Source organism: Alexandromys fortis, unplaced genomic scaffold (genome assembly GCF_014885135.2).
Source record: "Alexandromys fortis isolate MF-2015 unplaced genomic scaffold, M_Fortis_MF-2015_v1.1 scaffold_16, whole genome shotgun sequence".
NCBI lineage: Eukaryota > Metazoa > Chordata > Mammalia > Rodentia > Cricetidae > Alexandromys > Alexandromys fortis.
This window is the reverse complement of record NW_026067893.1, coordinates 15,728,603-15,754,699: the sequence shown is the minus strand read 5'-3', so window position 1 is coordinate 15,754,699 and position 26,097 is coordinate 15,728,603. Positions and strand designations below refer to the sequence as shown.

The 26,097-nt window shown below is 45.4% G+C and overlaps 1 protein-coding gene, 1 long non-coding RNA gene and 1 pseudogene across 2 annotated transcripts in view; 1 reads left to right on the top strand and 2 right to left on the bottom strand.

Annotated features, from left to right (window-relative positions):
- Cpn1 (carboxypeptidase N subunit 1) overlaps nucleotides 1-4,453 on the bottom strand; it is a 24,941-nt gene extending 20,488 nt beyond the window's left edge. The window contains exons 1-2 of the mRNA XM_050147156.1: nucleotides 3,991-4,453; nucleotides 133-329 (exon numbers count right to left, since the gene is read on the bottom strand). Of these exons, the coding sequence (XP_050003113.1) occupies nucleotides 133-329; nucleotides 3,991-4,213 (420 nt within the window). The 5' untranslated portion in view covers nucleotides 4,214-4,453. The remainder of the gene's footprint in view (nucleotides 1-132; nucleotides 330-3,990) is intronic.
- On the top strand, nucleotides 908-14,412 carry LOC126504701 (uncharacterized). The gene is made up of 3 exons (XR_007592687.1): nucleotides 908-3,311; nucleotides 5,399-5,596; nucleotides 10,759-14,412. It is a non-coding gene; the product is annotated as an uncharacterized lncRNA (long non-coding RNA).
- Nucleotides 14,413-14,540: 128 nt separating this feature from the next.
- LOC126504089 (cytochrome P450 2C44-like) lies at nucleotides 14,541-25,854 on the bottom strand (annotated as a pseudogene).
- Nucleotides 25,855-26,097: the final 243 nt, after the last annotated feature.

Genomic DNA, 26,097 nt, shown 5'->3' with positions numbered 1-26,097 from the left:
CCCCCCCCCCCCCCCCCACACACACACCTTTTTTTTACTGATATTTACGAAGGGACATGGGACACACTGTCAACTGACCAATTTCCTAAGATGGCTTCAGTCTCTTCAATTCTCCTCCCTTGGACTGCGTACCTGCGCGGCAGCCACCTCATAGCCGTCGGGGTTCATGGAAGGCAGGATATGAATGCGTGCGTCCTGGATGAGGCGCAGGATTCGCGGGTTCCGGTTCCTGAACTCCTCACAGAGGAACTCCGACAGCTGCAGTAGCAGCTCACGGCCCAGCACCTCATTCCCGTGCATGTTCCCCACGTACTTGACTTCCGGTTCCACTGGCAACAGAAACACAACCCAGCTCTTGAAGGGGCAGGCGGGTTCAAGGCCAACGTTGGCTACCTAATGAGTTCCAGACTAATCTGGGGACCCACAAGACTTTGTTTCACCCCACTCCACCTTACTCCCTCCCAAAATAAAGGGAAAGAAAATCTCAGGCTTTCATTAGGTCTTTCCCAGCAACCCCTGTGCCCCTTCCTCATAAATTGCAATTGGAAAAATTGTAGAAATCCAAGCCTGGAATAATAATGACCACCATTTATTGAATCCCAGTGTACTAACTTCATGCTCATTATTGCTAACCTTTACAAAAAACTTGTGGAGTAGGTCTTTGAAGGGGGAACGTGTCAGATGGGGGGTGTTTGCGAATTTCATTAATGCTATTTCATTCATCTTTTGTCTTTTTTCTTTCACATCCTTTCTTTCCCTCTCTCCCTCTCTCTTCTTTCTTTTTTCTTTCTTCTTCTTTCCTTCCTTCTTTCCTTCCTTCCTTCCTTCCTTCCTTCCTTCCTCCCTCCCTTCCTCCCTCCCTCATTCCCCCCTCCCTTCCTTTCTGCTTTCTTTCTTGTTTCTTGTCTGTTTGAGACAGGGCTCTCTCCATGTAGCTCAGACTGTCCTGGAACTTGCTATGGAGACCAGGCCGGCCTCACAGAGATCCTCCTGCCTCTGCTTCCAAGTGCTGGGAAGAAAGGTGTGCAGCGCCACTCCCAGCCTCGTTCTCATATTTCTTTCTTAGAAGGAAATGTTTGTGATAGTAAAGAGCAGGCCTTTGTCTTTGGTAAAATAAAATTTGGAAAATCTATTTAGTCTCCTCTAGTCTCTTCGTTACCCAAAGCAATGTGAGACATGGGTATAGAAGTCTCTGGTCTGGTTCACCCAGCATTGTGCTGTGTTCAGTGGGTGCTCACCAGCAAGCCCTCTGCTTTTAATTTCAATAGAGACAGGATACAACCATTTCCCATAATAAGCGCCGCCGGCGATTAGTTTGGCTCCTTCTCTCACACTTTCACACCTGCGTCTTTGTCACACACACACACACACACACACACACACACACATCCCACCTTCCTGCGTCTGTGTGGTTCCATCTGCATCCATGCTGCCCACCCAAGATGTGACAGGACGTTTATGTGAAGGGCCAGGAGGGGCCTGACGTGGAATCGTTTGGCTCTGTGGACAATGTTATCACCGGCTCAGCTACCCAGCTCTTTCAGGGGAAGCCAGCACAGATAACTCAAGAACAAACGAGTGTAATGGCGGTCCACGAAACTTCATTCACCCAGACAGGTAGATAAGTGAGATCAGAACATGATGAGAAATCCACAAAGAATCGATAAAGGTTAAACAAACAAACAAATAAACCAAGCAACCCTTCACCCCAGAGCAGGCAGCTGGTACTACTGGAGCTGCAGCAGGTAGCCTCCACACCAAGTCTTTGAGCACCTTTAAGTCAGGGCGCACAACTCCTCTGCCTACAACACCCCAGCAGCATCTCGCTTTGTTCAAAGTAAAGGCCAAGAGGGGTCCACCTGCCTGTAAGTCCCAGACAAGCTCCGGGTGCCCAGCGCTCTCAACACCTGGCTCTGACCTCAGTGCCAACTGGGCTCTGAGTCCCAGGGCTGCCTTTACTTTTTCCTTAGCCTGCCAGTCCCTCCCCCTCGGAGACCTTCAGACCTCTTCTCGACACCACCTCAGCCAGAGAAGCCTTTGGCGCACCAGGGAGCTCCTCTGCTTCCCTCTGGGTTGCCACACAGCACACCTCCTCTCTTTCCCGTTAAAACTCTCACTACAGAACTTACCCCATCTGACACATCAAGCATTTACGCAGTGCCCCATCTATGACTGGTCTTAGTCTGCTATAATTCAGGCCTATTAGGGAAAAACCTGCATTATTCTTTGTTTCATTTCTAAAGCCTATTAAAGTGCCAGCATGCCTGCCGGAAAGTTTTTGTTGTTGTTGTTGTTGTTTTTCTTTTTTTGTTAATAGGGATCTCCCCCCCTTTCTGGTTTATTATTTATGTGTGTGTGTGTGTTCCATAGAGTCCAGAAGAGGGTATCAGATCCTCTAGAACTGGAGTTACAGGTGATTGTGAGCTGCTAGGTGCTTGGAACCAAACTTGGGGCCTCTAGAAGAACAGCAAGTGCTCTCTAGACTACTGAGCCATCTCTACAGCCCCAACAAAAGTTCTTCTATCTAGTAGGCGGTGGGTAAATATTTGTAGAATGAAGGAATGTAAGAAGCAAAGGAAAGAACTGCTAACTCAGGGGGAAAGAGGGATCAGTGAGAGCCAGCATTGTTTGCACCGACTCAAGGAAAGCCTTGAGTGCTAGAAGTACCCAAGAAAGGGGCGTGGTCTAACAGGTTAACTTCATCAAGACCATCAACAGCCTCAAACTTTCACACCATGCACGTGATCTGCGTAAAAGCAGGGGCTTGTTAGGCAAAACCTTAACCCCAGGGAATCACGTTGTTCTTCTTGAGCTTCCTTGGTATAAAATTTTGAAGCTGTCATGGTCAGCACTCATTGCACCTTTAAAGCAGGAGTACAAGAAGACTGTATTAGTAATGAAAGAAATGATTTTGGCATCTCCTAGCCAAGTTGGGAGTAGACGGGTTCAGACAATGGCCATCTTTGGGTGGAAGACCCATCGGGAGCCTTGTGCAATGATTTAAATCAAGTTATAAAGAAGAATCGAGCGGGGCTGGGGTGTGAGAGGGAGAGGAAGAGATTTGCTGTTGACGTCCGAAGGAGGAACTGATGTAGCCATGTGACTTAACTCAAAGTCACCAACAAAGCAACAAGAGGCTAGAGACATCATCAATGTTCATGAATATGTGAGCGGTTAATTAAACCAGGCAATAGCATATTACACAAGAAAGAATGAGGCCTTAGATCTGCGTTCAGAGACACAGGCGAGGAGCCAAGGGAGACAGCTACAGTCAGATTCCAGTTCTGTGAAAAGACACACGCATTTGAAAGGTAGGCTTGGGTATCATGCCTGGAAGGAGCGATTTCAATCTACATAAATAATAGTTATCCTTGAGTGTTAGGATTGTGCTTCTTCAGCTTGGTACTTTTTCCTTATACGATTTCTAGTTTTTTTCACTTGGTTGGTTGTTTTGCGATGCGGCTTTCTTATGTTGCTTGGCTGGTCATGAACTATTTTCAAAGCAAACATGGATTGCTTTGATGACAGAAGCAAACTAACAAAAAAGAAAACAACAGTCCCAACCCCCAAACTCTCTCTAGGACACCGTGCTGGCTCACTGCTGTTCCTGGAAGAGGTGTACCTGACCCCTCGGGAGAACTAGGAGGTCAACCATTTCTGCTATGCTCCCAAGCCGTTGAATCCTGACAGAAGGAATAAGAGAAAAAGACCAGGGATGTGAGGGAAGGGAGGGGAGGGTGGAGGGAACAGAAGAAAGACACCCTTTACCCCTGAAGCAAACAGAACCCAGGAAGGAGGAATGAGCCGCAGTCTGAACTGGGGTCAACTCTCCCAGGGTCCAGGGAAGCTTAAGAGCCAGGTAGGCTGCCTTCTGAGGCTGAGAGAGAGGTAATGCATTGTGTATGGAGGTCTCCACTGGAGCAGCAACTACCATCTCTGAATTTGTAGGTGTTAGTTTCCCAACACACCCCAGACCTACTCAAGACTTACAGGGCTCATGGATCCCTGGGTGGTCACTGAACTCCAGCACGTAGAGGTACCTCCCCTTCACGCTGCGCCCGATGTTGTAGAGCCGCGTGATGTCCGGGCATTGATTGTGCACCCTGTATAGTGTCCTCACGAGGTCATCGTAGCGGTGGTGACGAAAGGTCACTGGGGCAACTAACTTGGAAAGAAGGAGGAGGGGCAGGAAGGCTGAAGGTAGGTCTGGCATCTCGCTGAGCTTCCCAGCGGCTGTGAAATGTGCCCCCTACTCTCCAAGCAATCTTCTGCCAATCAGGATCCAGAGCCAAGAGCGCCAGGCCTCGCACCTGCCACACCTGCGACACCAGCAGGAGACTGGAGACCGGGCCTCTGCAATGCTGGGAATTATTTCTGTGGCCCTGGGATAGCCACGATGGCCCCGGGGCTCATTTCTCTTCTCCTCCTAAGCCTAGAAAATCTTTTGGAAGGGCTCTGCGCATCTCCACTTGGCGATTCTGGCTTACTGATTAACTGGACTGTAAACAGGCTTCCAGAAACAGCACTTTATAACCCTTTGATTCCCAGGGGCTTTTAAAAGACTCGGCAAGTGCTTGTTACAACCTAGAAACGGAGCAATTTGTCCCCTCCCTGCCCCCCCCCCGCCCCGCCCTTGCGCCCTATTTTGAAGCACCATTCTGTCTTGTCCTCCCCACTCAAAGGTCTTAAAGGTAAGGAAAAACAACTTGAGAAACTGTGACACCTGCTTGGAGCAAACAACTGGAAATCACATCTTTGGAAATGCATCTGTAATGAGTAAATGATTTGTAACACAGCGCTAGCAAGACTAGCAAGATGGTCCTACTTCAACAGCGACAAAGGACTCTGAGAGCTCAGGAAATTAGAATAATCGTTAGCAGATGAGATTGCATCAAGCGGAAAAGTTTCTGCATAGCCAAGAGTATAGCCTACAAAACACGAGAAAATGTTTGCCAGATAGCAACCCAATAGGGAATTAATATCCAGAACTTAAGGAACTTGGAAGATGAAACCCATGCTGGAATGCACTGACACACATCTGCAATCCTAGCACACAGAAGCTGGAGGAGTGCTGAAGGCTGAAGCCAACCTGGTCTATGTAGTGACTTCCAGGCCAGCCAGTGCTATCTGATCAGACCTTGTCTCGAAAAACTTAAATAGGTGCTAGAGAGATAGGTTAACAGTTAAGAGCAAGGCTACTTTCCAGAGAACCCAGGTTTGGGTTCTACACCCACATGGTAGTTCATAACCACCTGTAACTCCAGTTCCAGGGAACAGGGAACAGGACAGCCTCCTCTGGCCTCTACAGGGACCTGACTGCCTCCTCTGGCCTCTACAGGGACCTGACTGCCTCCTCTGGCCTCTACAGGGACCTGACATTCCTCTTTGGCCTCCACAGGGACCTGACCACTTCCTCTGGCCTCTACAGGGACCTGACTGGCTCCACTGGCCTCTACAGGGACCTGACTGGCTCCCCTGGCCTCTACAGAGACCTGACATCCCTCTTTGGCCTCCACAGGGACCTGACCACTTCCTCTGGCCTCTATGGGGACCTAACAGCCTCCTCTGGCCTCCACAGGCACCAGTCATAAATATGGTAAACAGATAGGCATGTTGGCAAAGCACCCATACACATAAAACTTAAACAGCTGCATCTTAGTTAGGGTTTTTATTGCTGCGAGGAGATACCATGACCACTCTGACTCTCATAAAGGAAAAACATTTAATTGGGGTGGCTTACATTTTCAGAAGCTTAGTCCATTATCATCATGGTGCAACATGGTGGCCTGCAAGCAGCCATGGTGATGGAGAAATGGCTGAGAGTCCTTCAATTTTTTTTAAAGATTTATTTATTTAATATATAAACAGTATTCTGCCTGCATGTATTCCTGCTGGCCAGAAAAGGGCACCAGATTGTAGGGGCGTAAACGACCGGCAAATAGGATTAATCAGGCTAGCTTTAATATCAGCTTTATTAAGGGGAAGAAGGGGAGAGCTTACAAAACCAGGGTTCCAGCAGCGAGCAGGAAATAAAAAGGGACTGGCGGGGATCACGCCAGCCAGATTTATATGTAAACATTAGCCCGAGGCAAACACGCCCCCTTGGGCTGGGCTTCCCCTACATCGGATCTCATTATAGATGGTTGTGAGCCACCATATGGTTGCTGGGAATTGAACTCAGGACCCCTGGAAGAGTAGCCAGTGCTCTTAACCTCTGAGGCATCTCTCCAGCCCCAAGTCCTTCATCTTGACTCAAGGCACAGGAAGTAGTCTATCTAGATCTCTGGATCTCCAGCCAAACTCAGATAAGCTTCAAGCATTACCCTGCAGGTTACTGAACGCTGCCACATATATCCCTCACAGCAGCCAGCAAAGAAGACTTTGCAGTTTCCATTTTAGAGGAGGAGTTTGCTCAGAGTTACAAAAATAGTAAACAGGAGGAGGAGGGCTGAGACCCCATGCCCACGAGCGCAGTTAGGAAAAAAATGTATCCTAACTCAACTGATCCCAGTGAACACCAGTGTGGAGCAGAGTCAGGAAACTACAAGAGATACCAGAGCAAAGGGAGGATGCTCAATCTGCAGAAGGCAGAGAGGACACCTACCCTCAAGGAGTGAGACCAGGAACTATTATCTTCTTCTGCTATCTTGCCTAGAGTCTACAGAGGAGAGAGGAGATGGGTGAGGGGAGGGGGAGCAGTGTAGGCAATTGAATCAACGGTCCTAGTTTGCTCTGTTTTGAGATAAATATTGTGACCAAAAGCAACCTGGGGAGGAAATGCTTTATTTAATTTACAAGGGAAGCCAAGTGGGCAGGAATCACGGAAGGCCACTGCTTCTTGGTTTGCTTGCTACCCTGACTAGCTCAGCCTGCTTTCTTATACAACCCAGGACCACCTGCCCAGGGATTGCTACCACCCAGAGAGGACCACACCTTCCTCCGTCAACTAGCAATCAAGAAAATGCCCCCATAGACACATCTGAGGACCAATGTGATGGAGGCAGTTCTTCCATTGGAAGTCCTCCCCAAATGTATCATGTTGACAACGAGTCTTGACTAATCCTCACACCAATCTTGCTTAGCCAGACTCAAGGCATCTTAGTTTTAAATTTTCTTTGCTGTATTCTCCAGCAGTGACGTGCAGAGCAGTATCAATGCAATTTAACATTGCTCAATGAACGTTAGTCAACCGGATCTATAAATGAATCAAGAGTTTTGCTCTAGTCAACTGCCCAGTCATTTTTTTTTTTTTAAGTATTTGGGTTTTGAGTGTTTGGAGAGTGCAGAGTTCAAGTATCCTGATCAGTCCTGGAGACAGATGAAACCCTTTCCGAGTCACCACATCTGGGACACCCATATTTTCTCCATCTCAAGCTTCCCATGTTAAGGCCAAGGCTAGCTACTCAGTGAGAACGCTCGTCTCTCTCTAAGAAAGCCTCCCCTGGATGTTTCTATCAGTGTTTGTCATTTTGATGCAAATACCTAGCTTATCAGTTTCCTTATTTAGGTGTTTGTGACCTGTCTTTACTGGGAAACCATAATCTTAATGAAGAACAAAACTAATTATTCTAGTGCCTATCACTTAATCCCAGGACAACGTGCTAGATATATGTAGTAGGAGACTGCTCATCTGTTTCCTGGCCACCTAGACCTGAATAATAATACAGAAGCTGTATTAATTACAACACTGTTTGGCCAATGACTCAGGCATACTTCTAGCTAACTCTTACATCTTGAATTAACCCATTTCTATTAATCTGTGTATCACCACGAGGCTGTGACCTGCCAGTAAAGTTCTTCTGCAGCTACATGGCTTCTCCTTTTCTCTGCCTACTTTCTCTCTCTATCTCTGTTTGGATTTCCCACCTGGCTTTACTCTACTAAGCCATTGGCCAAAACAGCTTCTTTAATAGCCAATGGAAATAAAGCATATTCTCAGCATACAGAGGGGAATCCCACATCAGATGTTGTCTTAATTGCAATAATTACATTAATTAATATGAGAAAATCCATTCCCAAAGCTGGTGGTGCTGCTCCTGGGTTTGGATTCTGAACTACAGAAAAGCGAGGTAGCTGGGCACTCGCCTCTCTGCTCTTGACTGTGCATGTGATGTCGCTGGCTTTTGAGGTTCCTGCTACCCTGACTTCCCTGCTGTGACAGACCACAAGCTGGAATTGTGGCCAAACTAACCTTTTCCTCCCCAAGGTGCTTTTTGATCTGACACCTTATTCCAGCAACAGAAATGAAACCGGGATCCACTAAAATGTATTTTTTAGTGTTTTGAATTACATTACATTTAAATTTATAGTGTGTGGAGCAGTGTGCATGTGCCGTGGTGTGTGTGTGTGTGTGTGTGTGTGTGTGTGCGCGCGCGCACGCGTGTATATCAAGAAGACACCTTGTGTGAGCTGGTTTTCTCCTGCCATGTAGGCACCAGGTTCTGAACTCAGGTTATCAAGTTTGGTGGCAAGTGCCTTAACTCAAGGAACCATTTCCATTGCCTCACCACTAAAGTTGAAATGATTTACCTAGACCATATAATTTTAATCAACAACTATGGAGCTAGTTGGCCTTTTGGTTCCAAGTCTGAGAGCTTTCCATTGCCTTCCCAGGATATTGACTCCGACATCACATTGTGCCTACGTGCACACAGAAGTATCACTTGTCGATGGGAGATTAAAGCTGCATGAAACCTACATCCTCCTGGTGCCGCGAAACTGTTTCATTTCTTTGTCATGGTTTTGCTTTTCCCTGTTTTCTGGCTTAGCTCCTTTAATTCGACCCCATCTCCTTTGGATATTTGTCTGAGCTCATTCTCTGATGTCTGGAATCATTTCTCTTCTGCTGTCTTTTTCTCTAATAATCTCCACATGTACCCCGTTCTGGTTATTACTCATGCTTCAACAGGCTGGGTTGTTTAAAAATAGGGCAGATGAGACTAGAGAACGTGGGAAGGCATTATCCCAACGTCAGTTCTCAGCTGTGTCAAACAGCTCCCTTCAGATGTATCGAGAGCCGTTGCGTCTTTTCTTAGAGCTCAGGAGGACAATGCGGCTCAAGATGACAGTCTGCTCACTCAGTATTGTAACCTGGTAGTCAGGTCCCTGCTCATTGGCCAGCTTCACAAAGACTCACTTTTCAGAAAGGTAGCGACGCTATCTGAATCACGACGGATGACCCTAGGGCACAGGCACTGGCACATCCACATTGTCTATCTCTTCCTTTACCAGCTCCTCCACTGGTTCCCCCTTTCTGAGCAGCTTTCTCTGCTGTTCTTTGGTTTTATAGAGATGCCACCAAGCCCATGACGACCACATCCATTAGGATTAGATTCCACTGTAAGTGACAGAAAACTCTAATGAAGTCTGGAGTCTCTGTTGCCCTGGCTCCAGCTAGCTTGCTGTTCCTCTAGGCTCAATGTGCATTTCTTCCCTTTTATGCCCAACATAGTTCCAAACTTGTCTTCTGTTCACATTCGGCCACCAGGAAGGAGGACATGCTCTCTCTCTAAGAAGAAAACACCCAGCCTTGCACAGTTAGTGCATCAAGAGAAAAGGAAGAGCAGCTGGGGAACACACGCCTGAGACTTCCCCAGGATTTCCCCACAGGGTCAAATCATAAACTTACCAGCTAGCAGGTTTACTCTGGGGTACCTACCCAAGACTCATGGGAATGTGTGCACCCAAAGACTTGTAGATGAACACAGCAGCACTATTCGAAACACCACAGAATCAAGACAGATGTTCATCAACTAAGGCTTGGAAAAATAGTGTGTCCTATCCAAGCAACGCAACATTAAGTCAACAACAAAAGAAATTAACTTTAGGCAACAACACGGGTAAACCTCAAAAGCAGGCTCAGTAAGTGAGTCATACATAGAACACGCTTAGTGCATGACTTTATTTACCAGAAATGTTCAACATAAGCAAGTGTGTAAAGCTAGAAGGTGGACGACTGATGGTTATCGAGAACTGGGGAAAGGTGGATAAAGGGTACAGCGTTTCTTTCGGAGGTAACAGAAATGATGGAAGATTGTGTTGTTAGTTGTGCCGTTATTATGTTCACAATTTGTTTGCTTTGAGACATTCTCCGGGAACTTGTAATCCTCCTGCCTCATCTTCCTTAGTGCTAAGATTTTAGGCATAGGCTCCCATGCCCAATCTGCCTCCCGGAATGCCATGCTTGTTTAAGTGACTGAACTGTGTGGAAATTCTACTTCAATGAATGTTTAAAAACAATACCATGTCCATCTACTGATCCACCCACAGAGGGCCACTCCACGAATCAGCAGGAACACAACACTCTGTGTTGGGGAAGACGGTCTTTCCTCCAGCATCTATGCTTGGATGGGTTGGCTCTGTGTCCTCACATACGTGGATGGAATCCACTTGATTTGGCAGTCCTTTTCTTGATTTTGTTTAATAAGGGTTTATTTTTATTTTATAGAAGGCAGGAGCTTCTCTTTCCTTTGTGGTTCTATTTTTGCTTTCAATTGGTTTCAAGAATTGTAGGTGATTCGTATATGTATGTATATATATATACATACATACAAGAATTTAAAAATATATACAGATAGATGTATATATAATATACACTATATGTGTGTTAAGGATAATATATATTATTATCTAAATTCTCTAAAGTATTCTTGTACATCTTTTCTTTGAAATGCTTGTTGTTGCTAGTCTCAATGTGTGACATCCTTAATTTTTTTGTTTTGATTTTTGTTCTTTTTTTTTTTTTTTTTTTGTGTCCAGCCTAGCCTCTGTGATGTGGTTTGAAAGTTCTCTCTAGACCGCTTGTCTCCAGACGACAGTTCCAGCACTCCACCCCCACACCACCTGTGTCAGTCAGGCCGCTGTTTCAACAGAAGCTTTGTAGAAACTGTGGAATGCTGCGTACACGTCAGCTCTGCTTCTTCATGCGGGGGCTGAGATGTTTTCTCTTTTGCTCATTCTTCAGGGACCTCAGCTGGGACCTGTTGGAATCTGAAGGTGCCACTTTTCCCTCTCTAGGTGCTCCTCTGGGGAAATGGCATCACCTGTTGCCCAGTCAAAAACCCTGGAGCCATTCCTGCCCCCCCAAACCCGCCGCGTATTCTGTCCGCAAGTATTCACTGGTGTCCCTTGCCTTCCCTGTCATGGGCACTGACTCTGATTCAGCCTTGCCTCGGTCACGTTGACAGCCTCCCACCCGCCTTGTGCCCAGGGTTCCACCCCCACCTACTATACCGTGCTCCCTATATCACTTTCCACCATTCAGACCCTTGCCTCTTCACTGTCCCAAGTCCAGGATTTTCTACCTGGCAGAGGCCTTCCAGGACTGGAACTATACCGCACTGCGTTTCCACCACCAGCTTGCTTGACTCCCCTGCAATGTCCAACATTGTCAAGCCTTTAAGATCCTCTTAGGTGTTAGGATAGCTCCTCTCTCTCTGCTTGGGAATCGACTCACACCTATTTGTGTTAAAAATAACAATAGTGCATTTAAGTATGATTTTCTGAGAACATGCCCTGCCCCTTTCCAGGTCTGATTTCAGTGTTCCTCCCTGGCATTTCCACAGAACTCTGCGGACGTCAGAGATCCCGGCTTCTGCTGTTAGTGCTGGCTTGTTTGTCTCCCTCGATTACAATATAAGGTGTTTAAGGACTTTGCTTCTGGACCCCTAGTTCCCAGCCTCCACCAGCGTGTTACAAGAATTCATGCTGAAAAGCAATGAACTCATCTCTGCTTTCATGTTTTGTTGACTCAAGAGCAGGAAAAGGACGGTGTGGGGTTTTAGGCTCCAAGGCTCTTGTAGCTGCCTCCCCTCATCCTACTTCCAAGATCGTGACCATTGGTTTGGCGACACGTTGCCTCAGACTGCTCTCTGGCCAATGGAACGAACGCTTGTGTAGTGTGGACTCTGGATCCGTTCTGTGTACTGGCCTTGCCTCATCTGTACACAGTCTGCCCTGCAGTAATCCTCTGGCCAGGAGTAAAGGGCTTTTTTCGACTTTGGAGAGATGAATGTGATGTATGTTTACTGATCAGACCTCAGTGAGGCTATCGGGAATCAGGCGGAGGGTTAATTGGAAACTAGGACCACGGCTCTAACCGATCTGGTCCTTTGAGAGAGGGGCTGTTGCATGCCGGGCTTTGAGTCGTCCTATTGACTAGAGCAGGTAAATGGGTCTCATTGATTCTAAGATACCGTTTTTTTTTTTCTTTTTGACATTTTAATGTCTCTGAAACAGGAATACAGTATCCTATTTATTTTTATTTTTTTGTATACTCTGTTCTGCCTGCAGGCCAGAAGAGGGCATAGATCTCATTTCAAATGGTTGTGAGCCACCTTGTGGTTGCTGGGAATTGAACTCAGGACCTCTGGAAGAGTAGTCAGTGTTCTTAACCTCTGAGCCATCTCTCCAGCACTGAAATATAATATGTTAATAAGAAAGTGTAAAGTAGAAACCAAAATTGTCTAATAGTCTCTATGGTTGAGGGATGAATTAAAAAGCTACATGGGTCATTTATATAGACTAATAGCAATTTCCTGAAGGGTCCTGACCCATAGGGTTGGACATCCCCTACAAGCTATGTTGAACTTGGTTCACAGGCTTAGATTCAGAGTATTTGGATTCCAAGGAAACTGAGGGTTCAAGAACAGCATCCTGCAGGACGAGACATCTCTAAAGGAGAGCTGGAGGGGACATGTCACTTCCACTCAACCTAACACAATAGTATAGCAGATTAATAAAAACTCAGAGACAGGTATTGGAGTTCAACCCGAAGACCAGAAAAACAAAGCAGCCAGCCATCATCTCTTACCTCTACTTCAGTCCGAAAATGGTGATCCTGCCTCCAGGAATCCTCAGTATGAGACTGAGCCTGAAGACTGTCCCATCCTGTCTTATATTCCTCTCTAGCGCTGGAATTAAAGGTGTGCACCACTACTTCCCGGTTTCTATGGCAAACTAGTGTGGTTGCTGGGATTAAAGGTGTGTGCCACCTCTGCCTGGTCTGTATGGCTGATCAGTGTGGCTTTTTTTATTCTCTGATTGTCAAGAAAGATTTATTTTTTAGAATACAAACAAATTATCAGTACACAATAGGGCCTGGTTCAGGTCATATTGCTATTTAGTCCTCGAAAACCAAAGAACCAATGTCAGCGAGAGGTGGTGACACACATCTTTAGTCCCAGCACCCAGAAAGCTGATGAAGGAGAACCGCATATTTGAGGCAAGTCTGGACTTCGTATTAAAATCCCCTCTCCCCATCAAAAGAAAGGCGAGTGTCTGATTTAATTGAGAAGATCTGCAGAATGGATCTCAGGAAGTTCATCAAAGGCTTAGCACTAAAGTCCTCTTGGCTGTACAGATGAAATGATGTCCTCTCTAGAGAACTGGATAGCAGAAACCCCAAGGCTTTGTGTCAGTAGCTGGGCTTTTTGCCTGAGATCAGGACAAACCTGGTCAAACTTCCTACCCTCTGAGCATCAGTGTTTTTTTTTTTCCTCCTATACCTCACAGTGTTTTCAGGGAGAGGTGAAATAGGATGACAGCTGCCTGCTTAATGAGTGGAAGATGCTGTTGTTGATGGAGCCAAACTCGCCTGAGGGAGAGCGCTTTTAGGATCTCCTGGGGATGCTATGCTGTGCCACAGGACATTCTTTGGGGTGAAGAGATGCTGTAAATTTATATAATAAAAGTAACTTTATCATTATCCCTGACTCACACTCAGAGAACCATCGTCTGCACTGCTTTGCCAGGGCCTCTTCGTTTGGCTGTGATGTTTCTCGTGAGTAATTAGGAGAGTTGGAAACTAAGAAATCAAACTACCTGACCGGGAAGGGAGGGAGGAAGGGGACAGGGAACAGGAAAAGACCATCAGCTTGGAAATAGGGAACTGGGTGGGAGGGGTTCGAGTCAGAGAAAGAGAAGAGAAGTCTGGGGCTGGAGGGATTGCCACAGGGATTTTTATAGACGTTTACCTTTGCGATGTGTGTGGCTATCCTTCCTTCCATACACGCAAGAAATCCTCAGATTAGGTCTCCCACTGGCCTGAAACTCACCAACTGAGGCTAGGCTGGCTGTCCAGCAAGTCTGAGGGGTCTACATGATCTGCCTCCCCAGGACAGATAGTACAATCTCATCGCCTCATCGGCCTTCTTCACATGGGTTTTGAGTCGACACCCAGGCCCTCAAGCCTGCTCTGCTAGCACTTTATCCATCCAGCTGTCATATCTATAGTTATAGCTATATATTTACCTATATAGCTATCTATGTAGCCTAACTCATGTTCTGAAGCTGGCAATGCTGCCAAGACAGAAGATGGAGTGGCCGAGGCTCTTTGGTAGACTCTGGCTCTGGGAATCAGAAGATTAGTAACAGTTGACAGTTAAAACTGAAGACATCTGTGTCTGTGTTTTAGAAAAGTTAATATTACAAAAAGAAATCAACAGGTAAAAATTGCAGCAGTGAGTTACTTTATCATCAGGCAGTAGATGACATCTGAATTTGAGTAATGTTTGCTTTCTTTAAAACTTCCCTTAGCAGCCCACAAAATCGTTCCTGGAAGACTATACTGGTGTATAGACTTAAATGTCCCTCTGGACTTGGAAAACTGTGACAGTTTGGTCAACTGACTTTGCATCAGTGGGTCTCTTACTCACGATATAATTCAGTGAAGCTAAACATTGCCTGAAACGTGTGCACTTACCAAGGGAGAAGGGAACCAAGTAGTCTGTTTTCTTGAAGCAGCCATTGTCATCCAGAAAGTGTCCTGGGTCAAATGACTCTGGGATGGGAAACTTCTTATGATCCAGTAAGATGGGAGACAGCAGCGGGAGTACAGCGGTGCCCGGAAATCAAGGCTGGAGAACGTGATGGTACCCTGCCGTGCTTTAGCGTGAGTACTGCGGTGCCCGGAAATCAAGGCTGGAGAACTCGATGGTACCCTGCCGTGCTTTAGCGTGAGTACTGCGGTGCCCGGAAATCAAGGATGGAGAACACGATGGTACCTTGTCATGCGTTAGCAGGAGTACAGCGGTGCCCCGACATCAAGGATGGAGAACGCGATGGTACCCTGCCGTGCTTTAGTTCACAAGCAAGTCAAACCCTCCTGTTACCAGTACACCTGGTAGGGGGAAACTCCCCTGCCTCCCCGATCACTGTCTCACGTTATAGCTGCTACACACACTTCTCGATTGACAGGACGGCTCTCTGGGGAAGAGCGACAGTGTTCAGTAACAGTCACTGAAAACCTGAGGCTTGCGTTCACATTGTCCACACATGGGCTTTACTGGGGCTTCCGTCTCAAGATGAAAGAATTACTTTTTTATGTCTACTATTTTTTTTCTCTCTGGATTCAGATATAAGAGAAAGAAAATGAGATCCTGAGCCTCAGATTGGTACAGTCAAACTCCATTTTCCTCACTCTAAGATGGGGAAATGAAGACAGGTTTTCCTCCTGACCTGCTAAGATTTTGTGAAGCTTAGGTTTAGATTCCAGCTTCTTTTCCCCCCTCAGAACAGTGTTTCTTTGTGTATCCTAGACTGTCTGTCTTTGAACTCACTCTGTAGACCAGGCTGGCCCTGAACCCTGAGAGCCACCTGCCTCTGCCTTCCAAGTGCTGGGATTAAAGGTGTGCACCACCACAGTCTGGTAGACTCCAGCTTCTTAAACTGTGGGTCTTGATCCTATGGAGAGTCATAAATACGGGTATCCTGGTTAGTCTTCAGTTAACTTGACACAAGCTAGAGTCATTTGAGAAGAGAAAATCTCACCCGAGAAAATACTCTTATCAAATTGGCCTGCCGTTCTTTCTGTCAATTCTAGAGTTTTTGAAGTTGCTTTCAATGTACTTCCTGTTTACTTAGGTAATATTATATCCTTTTGGGGTCTTTGATGGAGTTGAAGGCAGATAATTATAGTTATAGTGTTCCTTACTTATGATAAAAGATAAATTATATATAAAACTTTAGATTTACAAAGATAAAATAGATGGTAGAATATTTTCTTTAATTTTGCCAGATACAAATAGACTAAATATTGTAACTATAATTCTTGCTTGATAACTGTTTTGCATATATAGCTTCATTATGTGAAAGTTAAAACCTTCTTTTTTAATTAGACAGAAAAGTGGAGATGGTGTGGGATGTTTTTCTGTATATGTTTTGCTTTTATTGGTTAATGAATAAGGTTATTTGGGTCAATGGCTTAACAGAGTAAAGGCAGGCAGGAAATCTGAACAGAGATATATAGAAAGAGTAGGAAAAGTCAAGGAGACTCCATGGAGCTGCCGAAGAAGAAAGATGCAACCAGAGCCTTTCCAGTAAACCACAGCCTTGTGGCAAAACAGGTTAATAGTAATGGATTAATTTAAGGTGTAAGAGCTAGCTAGAAATATGTCTGAGACATTAGCCAAGCAATGTTGCAATTAATATGGTTTCTGTGTGATTATTTGGGTCTGGGTAGTGGGGAACAAGTGAGCAGTCTCCATTTATATGTCACCTAGCTCATGGGGCACTCTTCTGATGAGTGATTGATGTGGAAGTGCCCAGCCCACTGTGGTGGTGCCACCCCTGGGCAGGTGGTCCTGGGTGTATAAGAAAGCCTTTCCCCTTCAAATGCTTTTGGTCACAGTGTTTTTACCATAGCGATATAAAGTGAACTATGAGAAAGGGGACTGCGCATGATTTGGCAACAGTTAAAGGCTTCTGAGTACACAAGGACCAAAAGTATAATCAAAAGCAAACATGCAGAGAAACTGAGGCATTTCACAAAGTGCCTACGTGTGCTGCACCCTGCGGCTTCACGGCAGCCGTGTTCTGAACACAGCATGTTGTCATGAGCTGTCACACCATACAACAGCAAAGAGTATGACCCGACACGCTGCAGCTGAGATTCAAGACTGCTCTACCCTATGGACTGCAATGTTCTTCCTGTACACACAAAGTTCTCTACTCTTACAGAAACAATGACTCGATTTCGGAAAACAAAAAGTGTTCAGGTTTTTCCTTCTGTCCTCCTTCAGCCTGCAAGTCTAAATTTAATGCATCTTTAAGTTGCATTATGTTAGAAAGGATGTTTGGTTTTAAAAATTGCTACTTAAGCCACTGGCTTGAGTGCTACTAAGAAGTTTCAAGCAGGGCTGTTGCACAGAGAAACCCTGTCTTGAAAAAAAAAAAAACCTGAGGGGAAAAAAGAAGAAGAGATTTGAAGCAGTTTTGGTTTGGGATTTGGCAGGATTTTTCAGAAACTTCTGAATGGCACTGAACTTTCTGCTGCTCTTTTTTAACTGTCCACTCATGCAAAGTGGCATCCTCAGTGTTGACAACCATAAAATCAAAACATCAGCTAACTCTGGAAATCACCCCAGATGCTCTCCGTCCTATAGTATCAAATACTCAACCCGTATTTCAGTCTTCATCTAAAAATAACAAGCACAGCTGTCTCCTTAGTGTGCAAATGTGGTTGTTTTATATACTGTATAAATTTCGTACATTGTAAAATTATATGTACAGCAAAAATGTTTTCAAATTATTTTCTTTCTGATTTATCACCGGGAAATGTTTAAAGCATGTACCTCTTTTGTATACCTAATAAACAAAGGTCAGAGCTTCCCTGGTAGCAAGGGGGTGTGAGTGGGGAGTGTCCAAGAAGCTCCAGCTTAAATGACAAGATGCTGATGGTGACCACTCTCTCTGGGAGCCTCACATCTGCCCGACACTGGGCTGGGATGTTTTAAATCTCGGTTAACTCTCGTGCCAGCTGAGTACCTGGATGCTTTCTGGCTCACAATAATATAAACAAGGAAGTTGGGGTTTACTGGAGCTTGTCCTGGCAAACACCACAGCTGGATCCCAAATCCAGCTCCACCTGATCACACGGCACCCCTTTGACAAATACTGAGATTTCAAGTGTGGGCCTTGACATCTGACTTTTAAATTAATAAAAAAATAAATTCTTATTTTTGGGGAAATCTATACAAAAGTAAGTTCTTAGCAGTGGGGATGCTCACCAGGTGCTTTAACAGTCTGTAGCTGTTGAGGTTACCCTGGTTACTACTACCAACAAGAATCCCATCCCTTACGCAGAGCTGGTGAGGCCAGCCTGATCTATAAGGGAGTTTCAGGCCAGCCAAGGTATAGCCTTGGCTCAAAAACAAAAAACAAAAACAAACAAACATACAAAAAGTTTTCTTAAACATCCTGTCCAATATACTATGCTAAATTAAAACATGAATCTTTATAATTTTTATTTGCAATCTATTCCATTCTGTAGGTATATTTTTATATACCCATTAGCCATTTATAATTACCACACACAAAAATAAATTAAAAGGACTATGGATTTATGTTTTATCATTTTGTAGCACTTATACTCATCGTTTGTTTTGTTTTTTGAGACAGGGTTTCCCTGTATAACCCTGACTTTCCTGGAACTTGCTCTGTAGACCAGGCTGGCCCCAAACTCAGAGATCTGCCTACCTCTGCCTCACAAGCACTGAGATTAAAGGTGTATGTCGTCACTGCCCAGCTCCTATCATTTCTTTTTTAAATTACATATCAAAATTGGAATCTGTCAGTTTGGTTCCAAAAAACATACATGGTTATTCTTATATATGTAGTATAAATACATTTTATATATTATATATGTGATATAAACATATAGTTGTATTTAGGTATAACTTGTTTTCCCAGTCTAATACAGAATACATTTTTAATTTATTAAAAATTGTGTAACTTAGTATTCTAAAGCTAAAAAAAAATCTTTCATGGGAGGGAATGGGAGGAGATAAGGGAGGGGAAACTGCAGTCAGGATGTAAATAATAAATTTAATTAAAAAGAAAACTTTCTCACTGCATGGTGGCAAGTTCTACAGAGTGAGTTCCAGGACTGTCAGGTTTGATACACAGAGAAACCCTTTCTCAAAACAGCAGCAACATCAACAAAAATCTTTCATTGCTGAAAATATCTTTAAATCTTTAAAATCTTGCAAACTTCCTGCTCACTCTTGAGTATTTTCCTTGTAATTTTTTTTAAATATGAAAGCTTTTTTTTTTTAGCTGGTTTGGTGGTGTACCCTGTAATATCAGCACACCAGCGATTACATTAGAAGGACTGAAAGATTGAGGCCAGCTGGGGAAGCATATTGAGAACTTGTTCTATTAAAAATGAAGGAAAACAAAAGATAGTTTGTTTTCTTTTTAAAAAAAATAAAGAAAAAGATTCAAAGAATCATACATACCTAGATGAATTTGTCACACTGGTTTCATGGATGGTTCATTAATAAAAAAAAATGGCTGATGTGGGATTCCCCTCTGTATGTTATGAATATGTTTTATTGTCATTGGTTAACAAAGAAGCTGTTTTGGCCAATGACCTAGCAAAGTAAAACCAGGCAAGAAATCTGAGGAGAGATAGAGATAGAGTAGGAGGAGTCAAGGAGATGCCAAAGGAGAGATGCTGAAACTTTACTGGTAAGTCACAGCCTTGTGGTGATACACAGAGTAACAGAAATGGATTAAGATACAAGAGGTAGCGAGAAATATGCATGAACCATTGGCCAAACAGTGTTGTAATTAAGAAAAAAAAAAAGGAAGAAAAGGGGACGGTGGCAGTGTACGTCTTTAATCCCAGCAACAGCAGCAACAACAAAGGAAGGAAAGGCCCGGAGATCATCCTGTCTCTGCCAACCACAGTGCTGGGGTCCATGTGCACTCCATGCCTGGCTTTCTGTGTGGGTGCTGGGATCTGAACTCAGGTGTCAGCTATGGAGATTGTGTGGACTCGCTCTTCAGCAGACTTGTATACTCATCTTTGTCAGACTGGAGGCTGGTTTGGGCTTGGCAGTGTTTTGGTCACACGTGGAATATTTCCTCCACACCATGTGCTGCAGAGCTATATGCAGAAGGCTCGCTGCATCCCTAGCAAGCACGTGTTAATGGTCAGTGGCAACAACAGCCCAAATGTTTGAGAAAATCAAGATTAAAGACACTGGTGTGGTTCAGTGTAAGAGCTGCTGCACCTTGCCGGAGTCCCACTCTTTAAAATCCACTGTGAAAAATCAGGTGAGCCACTGCTCGCTTAATAGGTGTGCTAGGACAGGAAGGGGCCAAGGAAGCTTCAGGTCAGCCTCCCAGAGGTGACGGAGTGTCTGTGACTCTGTGTTCTTTTGGTGACTCTCCCGACCACAGAACTGAGAACCACTCCCCAGCATCAGCAGGGGCCATGGTGTCCCTTCCTTCCCAGTCCTCTTCCAAATGCATCTAACCTCGGGGATGACCTAGTGTCTGAACTTTGTGTCCTTGACCACAGCCTGGGGCAGACTAGATGGAAGAAGAGTGATTGACGTATCTTTGAAACTCGTGCAACACAGCATAGGTGCAGGGCAGCTTCACTTTGTCCTTCGTGCTGGGGGCCGGTGGCGACCACTCACAGCATCAATTTCTTCATGAATGTTGGTTGCAGAGACAGTGTAAGGGCTACCCAGGCCTATATTCTCAGGAGACCTGGAAACACTTCCACGAAGTGATAGAGATAGAATGTGGCCTAGAGAAGGCTTCGTGGGAGTCAAAGCTATGTTACTAGGGAACCCTGCTCTGCTGCAAATCCTAATGACTAGGCTGTTGGAAACAAAGGCCGGGCAGCTATGTTCACAGTTGCATTGAGCTTAGGAAAAGACCCAGGCGGTCCCAACTGATCACGCGGTTTCCAGTAAATCAGCCAGAAAGGGAAAATGTTAGCTCCTTATCTGGCTGGGAGCACCTCTAACAGCTACGCTCACTTTCCACATCTCCTGGGCGAGGGCAACTGCGTTTTGAGTGGTAAATACTGACTTCCCACAGTCTGTATTCTGGGAACAGGCGTGAGATTCTCCAGCTTCCCTACAAACTGTGATCTAATGTTTGACTTCACTTTAAAAGCACGGCTGAGCCCCACCTCAAGATCTCTAAGCAGTTAGAGGTGGCTGGAGAAGGGAGATTTTCCTTCAGTGGCGCAGCTACTGACAGGTGGCCCATTCTGTCAGCAACTCCTCACTAAACTCATTGGCACACACGCATATGCATGCACACGCGCACAAAACAAAACATAAAAATAGGGGAACTAGGGGACTATCCAGGAAAAGGAAGGGGGTCAAGAGGAGAGGGAAGTGGGAGAAAGGAATAGGACCTAAATACATCATATACTTGCATGTCAAAGTTACAAGGAAACCCATCATTATAAGTAATTAGTATATATCAATAAAAAGAAATATAAAAATTACATCAGAGTTTACATTTACATCCTTGGGGTGTTTGGTACGTTATAAAGGTGGGAAAATAGAAGCCTGAAAGATGGCAGACCTCACGTGAGGTCACACTGCCGGTGATGGCACGAACAAGTGTGATTTCAGCATGGAAACCATAACATCTTTTGCTCACTATGGCTCAGTTTTTAAAATCTCTTTTTCTAACATATGAGGTTTGAGATTCATAAGCCCTATTTTTTAACATAAAAGAAACTCATTTAGTTCCTAAGTTCCTCTCTTCCTTATCAGCACCAGGGGACATAATTCTGCCCCTCAAAACCAAACCCCTTCCCAGGAAGGGTGGCAGCCCCGCCCTCTTTCCAACAGGTACCTTGCACCTCTGGGTGCTTCACAGGCAGCAGAATCCCGAATCCCAGGGTGATACTGGTTGTCTCGGCAACGGCTCTAAACAGGTTGGACCCACAGGTTGCCAAGTTCTCGAGATCAAATTCAGATTTCAGGTTGTACTTCTCCTGTAGGTGGTAGAGTTAGGGGCTCTGTGAGCTCAAGAGGAGGCGATGGTTTCCTAAAATCCCCCCCATACAAGGTTTCACTCTTCACAAGATTCCTTTTGTATGCTGTACTGTTGTGATTTGAGCGATCAGTCATGAGACGGAGTCTCCTGGGCTTGAGGCTCAGGTTAGCCAAGACACAGACGTGTGCCCTGGCATGCTACTTCATCTCTTCCCTGAGTTTCAGAAAGCTTTAACAGAGGTGGAGTGTTAAAGAGGAAGTGCTCACGACAACATCTCATGCATGAACAGTTGGCAGATGATAGGTTGCTGTATTTCATGAAAGAAGAGCTGAAAAACTGCTGGAGCCCAGTGCAGGAGGTCACTGGTGTGTGACAGCGACCAGCTTTCCTTTTTCTACCCGGCTCGGGCTCTTCTGTAACTTGTTTGCTTTATAGAGCAGGCTGGCCTCAAACTCACAGATTTACTGTTGGGAGCTGTGAACACCCCCCTCCCCAGGTCCTGAATTTCTGGTAAACAACTTGCAATGCTTGCAGCTGCTCTGAGCACGAGACCCTCAGGAGTTCCTGATGGCAGGGGAGTGGTTTCTGGTGTGTTTGGCTGGGGCGTGGATATCAGTTAAGGATCCCTATATAAGCGGGTCTGGCACACAATAAAGGGGGCATTCTTGGGGCATTCCTGTTTCAAGGGTGACCCGTGTCTCTGTGTGACTTTGTATAAAGGGGGCATTCTTGGGGGTATTCCTGTTTCAAGGATGACCCGTGTCCCTGTGTGTCTGTCTGTGTGTCTTTGTGTGTTTCTACCTCCAGCCCCTTGCCCAGTTCACTAACTGTATGGTAGCACATAGAGCGCAGACAGATGTGGTGCACCGCCATTTGCCTGCCTTTTTCTGTAACTTGTTTGCAGTGTAGAGCAGGCTGGCCTCAAACTCACGGAGACTTACCTGCTTTTGCCTCTGAGTGCTAGAGTTTTCTTTTTCGCAGAGAAACACATGGTCCCCCTAATGTTCACCAGAATGAATGGGCTGTTTGTTGCTATGGACCTCCTAGGTAACTGGAATAAGTGTAAACACCTCAACTAACCCAGGGAACTCTGAACAGTGGAAGGGACATTGTTATTCTCCTCTCAGACATCTTTTCTGGGGAGCCTGGCTATATAAGTCAGCCCCGCCAAGGGTTGTGGGAATATGTGTACTTATGATACAGCTGAGTGGTGTTTTCCTCTCATCTCTACAGCTGGGGGACTCTTATGTGGACAGTGCTAATTTTCAGAACCCAGAAGGGGTTTTCCGATTTGGAGCTCCAGATGTGATTTTAGAGTCACATGGTTTCCCCAGACACATGGTGTTTTGTGTTCAGCTGCATTCTGAGGACCGATGCCAGGCAATAGCTGTTACTGAGTGTGCACACTGTCACTCACGGTTCATGTACTGCGCATGTTTCAAATCCTTTATCCAGCAAACGACATAGTATCAGAACTGCAACAATGATCTTCATATGTGACTATGCTTTCCTGCATCTTCATGAGGGCTCAAATGCAGAAAGGGAAGAGGTCCCCTCCCTAGGTTCCGAACCTCCTCGATCTTGCTGAGGAAACAGTCAATGCAGTCCTGAGGGTTAGCAGGATCCAGGGACACTTGATGCTCCTTCACTTTTTCCAGAATGAAAACTTTAACATCATCAAGTCTTTTCAAGGCTTCCTTATGCTTTCCAGGAATATACTCCTTAAATTTTGGACAGATTGTACCTCTAAAAACGAAAGTGAGCAAACACAAAAACTCACAGATTCATCTGTGGGGAGTGGTGTAACAAACAGAAGGGGAGGGGAAGTAACATGAAAAGAGGAGTGTCCCCTCCATCTCTGGCGTGTCTTCCCTCTGCTCAGCCGGAGTCAGTGAGGAGAAGCGGACTGGGTGGTTTTAGTGGAGACTGGGAACACACTTCCTTGATCCCCCTCCACCCTCCCTCCTTCTCCCTTCAGTTCGCAGTGCTCGACCTCACAACATCAGACAAGTGCTCTATGACTGAACCACACTCCCGGATTATGAATATTTCTGAACACAACAGTTGGAGTAAGTAGATGTCAAACTTCCCCAGATCCTGGGCTGACCTCAGCATACACATACGAAAGGGCACTGTGCTCACAGGTCAAAGGAACCCAGAGCCTTTGATTCTGTAACGGTCTTCGAGTAGATCAATAAGGACAGTGACAAACTTGGGTAGAAGCTGGGTCTTACCTGGCACCACACAGAATTCACTTGGTGAAAATTTTTATTTGGGAGGACCATGAGGGTGAGGGGTGTCTTGTTATTGTAGTGGAAACGCTCATGAAGAGGATGGAGCAGATCACGTTGCGGGAGCGCAGGCCAGAATGAAGGTGGGATCAAAGGGCTTGGTGGGGGGAGAGTTTGAACAGTGAGATTTGTGTTTGCAGTGCTCAGGATTGAACCCATGCCCATGCTAGGCAAGCCCCTCCCAGCCTACTCCCAGTGCCTCAACAATGAGCATTCTAGTCATCTTGCTTTAGGATTTCAAGAACTGGTGTCTCTTTTCAAATATCTACATATGGTTTATTCCTCTAAACTTCCTTTATTAGGATGTAAGCATCTTCTAGTCATATTAATTACACATGTATATATTAGAATACACAGTACATATGCCGTTAGCAAATTCCATTATTCTCAAAGCATGAGATACCATATGCTCTCTATAGTATTATGGAGGAGGGTCATCTTTCTATCTGTTGTTTCATTGGTTAAGTAATAAAGAAACTGCCTAGGCCCATTTGATAGGCCAACCCTTAGGTGGGTGGAGTAAACAGAACAGAAAGCTGAGTCAGGAGTCATCATGATTCTCCCACTCCAGACAGACGCAGGTTAAGATCTTCCCTGGTAAGCCACCTGTGGGCTACACAGATTATTAGAAATGGGTTAGATCAATATGTAAGAGCTAGCCAATAAGAGGCTGGAACTAATGGACCAAGCAGTGTTTAAAAGAATACAGTTTCCGTGTAATTATTTCGGGGCATAAGCTAGCCAGGCGGCCGTGAGCCGGGGCGACAGGAACGCAGCCTGCAGCTCCTTCAACATGGGAGGGGGAAGAGACCGGATTCCTGGGGCTTGTTGAAAAATAAAGTGAACATTAAGGATGGCACATGACCTGTGGCCTGCACACACACACGCACACACGCACACACGCGCACACACACACGCACACACACACACGCGCGCGTGCGCGCACACACACACACACACATCTCCACCAGTCATGCTCATGCAAGTTATCTCAGCTTATACTCTGGACACCAAGGCTGAGGTGAGCTTCCCAGATCTGCTTCATTCTTTAAAACCTCTGCGTTTGGGATCCTCCAGCTCAGTATGTAATAAAATTGTAATTTTAAGCCTACCACCTTCCTGAGTTCTGTGAGCTATTATGCAAATGGCTGAGCCTGAAGCAGTCGTGGGAACCCCCTAAATGTTAACTGGTTGATAAAAAATGCGAGTGACCTGGAACCTTTAGGTGTCATGTGAGGTCAGTCTTGTTGGGAACTAGGCCTATCACTTGTGGAATCTTTGATAACTCTGAGCCATTTGCATTGGAATCCATTGTAGCATTGCAAGCTTGTGGTTAGTTGCTAAGTTCAAAACAGACATGGAATAAGTTAGTAATAAGATCTCTTTTGATTAATGCAAAAAAAAAGATCTCTTTCGCCTAAATATTTAGGCATCAAGGGAGGTTAGTATGTATTTTGGTTTGAAACAGACCACATCCTTTCTGGCTGTCTTCAATTATGGGCAGAGGTCCTCTCCCAAGGAATTCATCACCTTGAGTGAGTAGACCTTCCTTCACCACATCGAATCCGTGTAGGACCACAGCAGGCCAGGATCCAAAGTACAGAGTGTAAATAGGCCGTACTCTTCGGCCAGCTAGAAGGAGACAGAAGCCCTTGCAAAAGCGATATTGTGAAATCTTTCTATTGGACGCTGGTAAGTAAGCGTTTTCCATAAGGCTTGGCCTTTGCTACATCAGTCTCATTTTAGGAATTTAACCTTACGTATCCAGTCCTTTTATCCCTTCATTTGCATGTGCAACCTTACTCGGCATCTGTGCCGCATCAGATGCTGCACACCAAGGAACTACAGTTAGTTTTCAGGCATCTGCACTGGCCTGCCCTTGGGGTCCTAACGGGATACGTGCTCAGCTGCAGCCACTAAGAGTACCTCCTGTGCACGTTCACTACGTTCCCTGTTAAAAGGTGGCCTTGCCCACTTCCCTTTTCTTTTTCTTTCTCTGTCTGTTCCTTTATCTCCCTCTGCTTCTCTGCCTCTCTCTGTCCCAGCCCCCCAG